The sequence below is a fragment of the Cibotium barometz genome, chromosome 19 (genome assembly GCF_041138505.1).
Source record: "Cibotium barometz isolate CiBa-2024 chromosome 19, ASM4113850v1, whole genome shotgun sequence".
Classification (NCBI taxonomy): domain Eukaryota; kingdom Viridiplantae; phylum Streptophyta; class Polypodiopsida; order Cyatheales; family Cibotiaceae; genus Cibotium; species Cibotium barometz.
Window position 1 is genome coordinate 43,296,502 of NC_141064.1, and position 8,712 is coordinate 43,305,213.

An 8,712-nucleotide genomic window follows, 5' to 3' on the forward strand; every position below is an offset into this window, starting at 1 on the left:
GTGGGTGGACACGGATCACCAACTAAGGGCAACCATCATCCTTAGTTGGTGACCCCACTAAGGGCGACCATCGCCCTTAGTTGGTGACCTCACTAAGGGGGCGATAGTCGCCCTTAGTGGGGGACACGGGTCACCAACTAAGGGCGATGGTTGACCTTAGTTGGTGGGGGTCACCAACTAAGGGCGATGATCTCCCTTAGTTTCCCTTAGTTGGTGAACTAAGGGCGACCGTTGCCCTTAGTTGGTGACCCTTGGGGCCTCCCCCCCCAATTAAATGCTTCACTCCCCCTGCTCCCCCTGTCTCGCCGGCCATAAACCCCCCGTACGTGTTAACGCGGCCCACTCTCTCCCCCCTCCCTCCTCTCTAAAAGAAAAAATCTCCTCCTCTCTCTAAAAGAGACAACAACCTTTTCCTTAAAATCCTCCCCTCTCTACCCACCATTAAGGACACACCTCTCATCCATTATTATTATTAAGGACCCCTAACCACTCCCCTCTTTCAATTTCCTATGATTAAGGCGGGGCTACACTTTCCTATGATTAAAGTGGAGGAGAAGGAGAAGAATAATAATAAGGAGAAGAAGAAGGAGAAGAGAAAGAAAAAGAAAAAGTGGAGAAGCAAGGTAATTAGAGAAAACAAGCCAACAACAAACCTGACAACCAAGAAGGAAAACAACCCAAAAAATCTCTTTCAAGAGGTAAGCATAAAGAGAAGAATGATGTGCACCAAGGCAAGCCAACCACATCAAATCAATGCTTAGGCAACCAAGTGAGTCAAAGCTAAGAAAAACCCTTGCAATTACTATATACACACCTTGAAGGTCCAAAAAAGAACTCCTTATCCTTGGCGTTGAAAGCATGGTTACCCTCTTCCAAAAAAAAGATCTCATAATCATTTTTTTTCTCCTTCTACTTAGTTGTTATCCATAGAGTCTTGTTTTTCTTGTCCAACTCTCTTTCCCGTATTGCACTGGAGTTAGTTATGGAATAATCATTATATAGGAGTAAGGTATGGAATAATCATTAAACGAGGGTTAGTTATGCAAGTATTTATTATATAGTATAACTATTGAAAATAAATGTTAGATTTTGTGTATTAAATGACATTATTTATAAATGATTGCAGAATGTTTTTATGTTTGTCAGAATAATGATTATTTTTAAAAAATGAGTATAATTTTTTTTAAAAATCTTTTATGTGTAGAATTAGTGTTTAGATTTAGAATTCGTTTTCATTAGTTTGTTGTATGTTTGTGAGCTTGTTTTCGGAGAGCTTGTGTATTTGGGAGTTGGTTTTCTGTGAGCTTTTCTTGCCATGGAGAACACTTCGTTTCACATTTTTGTGGAAGATTTGGAGAGTGATCCTATTGTTAGAACTGTACAAGGTCATTTTTATATTACTAAAGCTGATGATTTTGATGGCATATTATATCCTCACTCTAGATTGAAAGTTTTTGCAATCAACCCACAAGATGATGGTGTAGATCATCTTATACCTATCCAATCAGCTAGACCTGCTAAGAGGAACCATGTTATATCTTTGATAAAGATATAACAACAGAATACCTTGTTACTCCAATAATAGGAGAGTCAAGCAACACTATGGCAAGCATCCCAAAAGAAGTCATTATTGATCTTATAATAGGAGATTCTCCCATAGGTACACCAGTTCAGAAGAGTGTGGTCAAATACTTATTGTCTGAGGAATCTCATGGCTGGTGTTCTTCGGGGAGAGTCATGTGAAGTTTCTTGGAGTTGCACGAAAGAGTTCTTGTGGAGGCTTATTTGAGTGCACTTATGCCTTGTGTGGAAGCAACACTATGAACGACACACTGAATACAACATCATGGACTGGTAAGCTTATTGTCTTGGCTTAAGTTTGATAAACTTTGATTTATAAGAGTATTTATTAGAACTTTGTAATTTTTCACATAATAGGCAAGCTCACACAGAAACTTCCCTCTATGGGCTTAACAACGGATGGATATGGATCCCTAACTTGTTTCTACTGCAAGAACAAACCTATATGTAGAAGAATGTGTGGTGCTACGGTGTACTATTGTATGCCTACTGACCCACATATCTCGAGATTGATGATACATCAAGGGGAACATTTGCATGAGGTGCAAAAGGGGCACATCAAGGCAGGCATTGTAAAAGATAAGAGAACTTGTGCAAGAGAAGGTTTCAGAGGTGGCTACAAGAGGTCCAAGGAAGGTACAAATGGATATCACCAAACAACTTGTATTGGATGCAGTCGTCAGGAAGCATGTGAGTAATGAATCAAATATTAGAAATATGGAGTTGTCTTGTTAATGAACGTTTGCATAGTTTGTTAAGTTGTCCAATTCTCTTATAGATTCAGAAGGATGGTTCTAGGATGAACGGTTCAGTGCAAGGAGCAGAGTCAAGTATCCTAGAATTGAAGAGACAATGTGCTTTTGAGTCCATGGTAGTCATTTTCCTGGGCAAGCTTTGGATGAGGCAAGCTATGTGTTTAAAATGTCAACTACAGGGTCCACATCGGCGGGTTTAGATCTGGTGAACCGTATGCACCAAATAGGGAGGGAAGAGAGAGAGGGGGAGGGAAGAGGGTGGGAGAAGGAGAGAGAGGGAGGGTGGGACAAGGATAGAGGGAGAGGAAAGAGGGTGGAGAGGAGAGAGAGGGAGGGTGGGAGAAGGAAAGGGAGGGAGAGAGAGGGAGGGTGGGAGAAGGAGAGAGAGGGTGGGAGAGATAGAGAGAGTGACATGGGGAGGATATATAGAGTTAGCAAAGAGAGACAAGGATAGAGAGAGTGAGAGAGGGAGAGTGAAAGGGAGGGAAGAGAGAGGGTGGGAGAAGGAGAGAGAGGGTGGCGTGGGCTGGGCTGGGTGATGGTGGGCGGAGATGGTGGTGGCAATAGTTAGAGAGAGATAGTTCAAGTGGAGAGAGAGGAAAACCAAGTAAAGCTCCCTCCACCAAGCTTCCTCAAAAATCACACTCTATATGCGAAAGAGTGATAAGGAGATTGTTGTCATCACTATTAGGTGGATGACTTGATTGTTGGGGGTGACAATGAGCTGAGCGTGTGAAGGGTCGCCTCAATAAGAAGTTTGACATAAAGGATTGGGGTGAACTAAGATACTTTCTTGGCATTGAGATCACCAGGATGCCTGAGTGCATATGGCTATTTTACAGCAACAGTGTGCATTGGACATGTTGTCTAAGTATGGTATTGTAAGCCCATTTCAATACCACCGGATCAAAATGGCAAGCTGAGTGCAAATACAAGTGAGATGTTAGAGAATCTTACTATGTACATGAAGATAGTGAGCTTGATCTACATGACGATCACCAGGCCAGACTTGAACTACACGGTTGGGTTGGAGAGCTAGTTTATGAAAGTTCCTCAAAAACCACATTTGGATGGTGTGAGCCGCACACTACACTACGAGAGCTCCACAATGGATTATGATCTCTTCTATGAGAGTAGTATAGAGTTGCAAGTGTACGGATACACTGATACAGATTGGGCTAGTAATATCTTGGACAGATTTTCTACTAGTAAATTTATGTTTTCCTTTAGGAGTGGTGTTGTTACTTGGAGCAACAAGAAGCAGCCAATAGTTGCCTTGTCGAGTGTACAGAGGTAGAGTACAGGGGTGTTACGATGGCAGCATGTGAAGTAGCTTGGTTACACATGCTACTTGGAGATTCGAGGCTGCATGTGGATAGGCATGTTGTCATTTATTGTGACAACCTTAGTAGCATACAATTGGCCAGGAAACTAGTGTTCGAGAATGGTCGAATGAGGTTGGCCCACCTTGGTTCAACAATCACCATAAAATGACCCAACATGGATTATCTCAATTCACGTGTTTATTAACTTGATGTAATTTATTAAGTCACTAATACATGTACACCATGTATACCTCATTATTTTTATTTTTTTATTTTTTTGTGAGGAAAAGATAACTTTATATTATATAAAGAATTTGAGTTACAAAAAAAGGAAACATCGCCTATCTCTCAAAACCACATGTCAACTAGTACTAGAGAAGCTTTTTCTTGGCTCCATCCAACATCTCCAAGCTATAGGGGTTTGTAAGACTAAAACCTATCCAATTTTCACACCTTTATCATTTTAAAGATATTTTTGATTTTAGTAGTTGAAACTATGCCTAGTATATGGCTTTAATCTTAAGAGTATTGTTTATGGCAGCTCATAAATTTGTGTTCCACGATGAAAGTTCCACATGTTTTGTTGTCACAACCGTCTTTAGTTTTCAAAGTCAATGAAAATTAAAATTAATGATAAAAAATTTTTGGGAATTTAATTATTATTATAATTATCAATATGGCAAGTCTCCATTGGAGGGGTTTTGGAGGTGCAAATCTCAAATGGGTAGCGGGGAACTTAAGTTTCAACCCTATTAGAACTTAATGTGAAACTTAATGGCACCTTTTTCCTACAGAAAATCTTATGGTTCCTACTTGACACATATTATGGTTCCTTTTGAAATAGCCTTGGATCCTAAGGTTTCCCATGGAAAAATTTAGTAGAAAATTTCAATTCAAAGTTCCTATGAATTTTTTTTTAATTTTTTTTTTCAATAAAAGGCATTTTCATTACTGGAAAAAAAACAATACAGGATACAAGAGTCGGAGTACTGAGTTCCTATGAATTTACTTCTTCCTTGAACTTCAACCATTAAATTTCATGGAAAAGTAATTTTAGGAAATTTTAAGGGTTTTCAAATTAAAACCCATCTAATTTTAAAATTTCCAATCCATTTATCCTTTTTATACCGATTTTTTTTTTTTTTTTAAAGGAGTTGGACCTATGCCTAGCATGCTTTACGCTGAAGAGTTCTGTTTATGGCTGCTCATAAATTTGTGTTCCATGATGCAAGTTCCACCTGTTCTGGTGTGTCACAACCCTTTGGGCTAAAGGCCCTTGGAAAAGGTAATTGTAGGTTCCTAAGCTAATGGTTTCTTGTTTTGTATTCAGTAATGCAAGTTCTTGCAAGTGCTATCATAGGAGTACTGACAGTGCAACTGTGTGTATGTGTGATCCCCCGTGCGTGTGTGTGTGTGTGTGTGTGTGTGTGTGTGTGTGAGAGAGAGAGAGAGAGAGAGAGAGAGAGAGAGTATCATAAAATAATTTCAATTCTTTTATTTAACTTCCAAATTGCAACAATGAGTAAGCATGCAAATTGCTTGTCTCATGGGTGAACCTGCTGTCACCATAGGCATCGTATTCATAAGCATCTACTATTAAGTTTAAATACACCACACACATAGAGGCAATGCATGGCCTCCCCATTAAGCTGTGAGGATGAGGATCTCAAAGTATCCTTTCTACAAGAAGAAGAAAGGCAGGCAATTGCACAAGACAAGCATTATGCCCATCACCATTATGCTAGGCCGCACAAAAGTGTCAATACTCCTTCCTACAAGGACGGCCAGTCCTTGCAATGTAAAGGCTAATTTATGTAGCAGCAGATCACATCACTGACCCTGTGTCGCCGTGCCTTCGACAACATCTATGTGCATGTTCTTACTTGAACGATTATATTTCATGTGGCTCTTTACGAGATGCCCTGCAGCTAGGGCAGACATAAGGGACAGTTCTCCGGCCAGGACGCCTCCTGCAACTAGTCTTGCCAAGCACTGGGCATTAGCTCCAGGAGAGTCCACACTGGAACCTTTCACTCCAAGAAGGTTAAGACATGCAGATTGCGATGCTAGTTGTGTGCCGCCGCCCACCGTCCCAACCTGGCGATGGAAATATATAGAAACCAATTGTAGAAATGTCTAATAGAAGCTAGAATGGCATTGCATGAGAGAATGTCTTGTATAAGAAGGCAATTTACCTCTATGGATGGCATAGTGACGGAGACATGTAAATCACGGCCATCATTGGTCGGCTCCATCATCGTTATACATTGAGAGCTTTCCACGTTTTGAGCTGGATCTTGGCCCGTTGCAAGGAAGATAGCTGTGACAATGTTGGAAGCATGTGCATTATAGCCACCAAGAGCACCGGCTATGGCAGAGCCGACTAGGTTTTTCAGCATGTTCAGCTCCACAAGTGCAGGCACGGTTGTCTTCAATACTTTGGCCACCACCTCCTCTTTGATGACAGCCTCACATAGAACAGATTTGCCACGCCCTTTGATCCAGTTAACAGCGGTGGCCTTCTTATCGGCACAGAAATTACCTGTAAAAAAGACGACCAGTTTAGATAGCGATGCACTAGGGAGAAAAATGTATGTATCACCATGGGGAGCGCATGTACCTGAAATGCTTACTATCTCCATGTCAGGAAAGACATGCTCAAGATAGTCCAAAACATTCTGAACACCCTTTGAGACCATGTTCATGCCCATTGCATCACCTGTAGAACATGTGAATCGCATGTACAAATTGCGCCCGGCCAACGCGCACTGGATGTGCTGGAGTCTGGCGAACCTACTGGTCCTGTTTCACACCCAAAAACGCAATTGCATCAAGTACCTTACAGCCATAAATCAACATAGAGACATAATGCCTCAAGTGTAGAACATGGCAGAAACCATGTACGCAGGCATGCCACTCACAAAGCTTGATAAACATGGCAAGACCAGTGTAGTACCATGGTGCATCCCTACTCACGCTTTGGCACCCAAAAATACATGTTTTGTTCAGCTTAGATTTCACATCATATCATACAAAGCACCATGCTAAGTATGAAGGGTCTGTATGAGTGCAAACCCAATCAAGCATACGCTCCAGAATGAAAAGCACGTGCACTCCCCCCCCCCCCCCCCACACACACACTACTACCTAGATGCTTGGAAATGAAAAGCAGCACACACCTGTTGAACACCGCGCACAGCATCTCTAGGTTGTTTGCATCCTCCACATAGAACTTCAACTCCGCTGAACGTTGCGCTGTCGAAAATCTCACGACTGGAGCCCTTGTCATACCATCTCCAAGCACGATGCTGGATGCACCCCCTGACAAATGAATAGCTTTGCATCCTCTGTTTGTGCTTGCAACAAGACAGCCTTCAGTTGTAGCCATGGGGATCATGTACTCAAACCCATCTAATACAAGGGGGCCTGCTACACCAACAGGAATCTGCACATAACCGATCACCATTTCGCAGCATTGGCCCAGAACTGAAGCATAATCGAATCCAGCCAAAGGGAGGGTATCCAAGGATGTGTTGGTCATAAGCTCTACTGCTTTTTTTCTCACAAAAGCGGCCCTTTGGGGGTCTCCGAGATCAGCTTCTAGGGAGTGAGACGGCACAGTGCCATCACTCACTGCAGTTGCAATGTCCTCATCATTGTTGTCCTTAAGGACTTGGCCTTTTAACTGCAGTTGAGGTTTCTGAACTCGGGTTAAGGGTGGGGGTTTCTGAACTCGGGTTAAGGGTGGGGGAGGGCTAGTGATACAACCTCCTACCATGGGGTCTCTCTCATCATCCTCCTGGAAATCCCAAGGGCCATCAGTACCCTTGCCAATGAAATTTTGCACATGAACAATGCCAAAAAAGCCCAGCAAATAGATACATGAAGCTATCAAGCCAAGCAGGGGCACGATCTCGCCAAAGCTGCGGTCTTTGAAGGCCTTCTTCTCCACCCATCCGTCCATTAGGAAATATAAAGATAGAAAGAACAGCACAAAGAAGACCTTGTTGGTGAGGCCAACAGGCAAGGGGAGGGCATCTGAGGCATTCAGGTTTGAGGTTTTGCTTCTCTTTACTTGCTTCTGGCACCCATTACCCATATGGTGATGGTCATACTGTGCACCCATGTTGCTCTGCTTGCTGCTCCTTTAGATAGCTCAGAATTTAATGCTGGTTTCTGATAGGTTTGATTTTCCTGCGAAAAAGAGGGCCAACTGCAGATTCGAGTGAGCTTTGAGAAGAAACAAGGGGCAGAGAACTACTGAACGAAAGGGCAAAAGAGGGAGAAAAAATGCATAGACCCATTACTCATCACGGCCGAAAAGACTTAAAAATGCAGATACCCACTACCGATTACAGCAAAAAAGAGAGAAAAATGGACGGAGCCACTACTAATTTACAGCAAAAAGAATCCATAAACCCACTACTTATTACAGCGAAAGCAATGGAAAAATGCAGAGACGTACTTCAATTGATGGAAAAAGAGAAAATAAAGGAGAAAGCCGGGCAAATTTGCATGGGAAGAAGGACACAGAACCTTCAAATTTCTTCTCTCTTTTGAGTTGTTGCTTACAGTGGCTCTCCCCCTCTCTTTACCCTTTCAAAGCGCTTAATCAAATTGCTTTGAAAGGAAGCTATGCCTCACATGCAAGGGTGTAAGAGAGGGCAGCACAGTTGTATGTGTCGTGGGCACGTGTGGGGTACTGTGGGAGACAACGGTGATGACTTCTTTTGAGTGGGTTATGGCATCTACTCTATATATATAGGCGCACGAGAGGGAGCGCGCGAGAGGGAGCCGCGAGCAAAAGCATACAACGCGCCCTCCCAAGGGGTCCACCGCCCCATTTTGCCAACATTTGCTCTTTTTTACCAACATTTGCACATGCCCCTGCCCATACCCATGCATGGAGGTTTGGGTACTCCTCTCGCGGGCTGGTCACCGACCGCTCTCTGCGTGACTGTTCTGCCTTCCTTTGCACATGCCAGCAGGGTGGCACATTAAGAACACATAAGATAGCACGTGAGTTTAACATAAGAAGTTCAACATAAGAT

General features: G+C 42.7%; 1 protein-coding gene across 3 annotated transcripts; it reads right to left on the reverse strand.

Moving 5' to 3' along the window:
- Positions 1 to 5,137: 5,137 nt before the first annotated feature.
- LOC147628637 (3-hydroxy-3-methylglutaryl coenzyme A reductase 1-like) lies at positions 5,138 to 8,446 on the reverse strand. Of its 3 annotated transcripts, none has more exons than XM_086813830.1 (5): positions 8,198 to 8,446; positions 6,841 to 7,855; positions 6,282 to 6,463; positions 5,857 to 6,203; positions 5,138 to 5,758 (listed from the first exon to the last, which is right to left on the reverse strand). In XM_086813830.1, the coding sequence occupies exons 2-5, from the start codon at positions 7,785 to 7,787 to the stop codon at positions 5,492 to 5,494; spliced, it is 1,743 nt and encodes a 580-aa protein (XP_086669956.1). In that variant the 5' UTR covers positions 7,788 to 7,855; positions 8,198 to 8,446; the 3' UTR covers positions 5,138 to 5,491. The 3 variants fall into 3 exon arrangements, with proteins under 3 accessions (XP_086669956.1, XP_086669957.1, XP_086669955.1); XM_086813831.1 differs by having other exon boundaries at positions 8,127 to 8,395; XM_086813829.1 differs by having other exon boundaries at positions 6,841 to 7,874; positions 8,127 to 8,395.
- Between the last annotated feature and the right edge of the window lie 266 nt (positions 8,447 to 8,712).

Bases quoted from the DNA above. Each gene is read 5' to 3' on its own strand.
- LOC147628637 (XM_086813830.1), bottom strand. From the start codon at position 7,787: ATGGGTGCACAGTATGACCATCACCATATGGGTAATGGGTGCCAGAAG. The intron at 6,464-6,840 runs GTGTGTGCTGCT...GGTGTGAAACAG, and splicing joins CTGTGCGCGGTGTTCAACAG to GACCAGTAGGTTCGCCAGAC. The intron at 5,759-5,856 runs GTAAATTGCCTT...TTCCATCGCCAG, and splicing joins TCACTATGCCATCCATAGAG to GTTGGGACGGTGGGCGGCGG.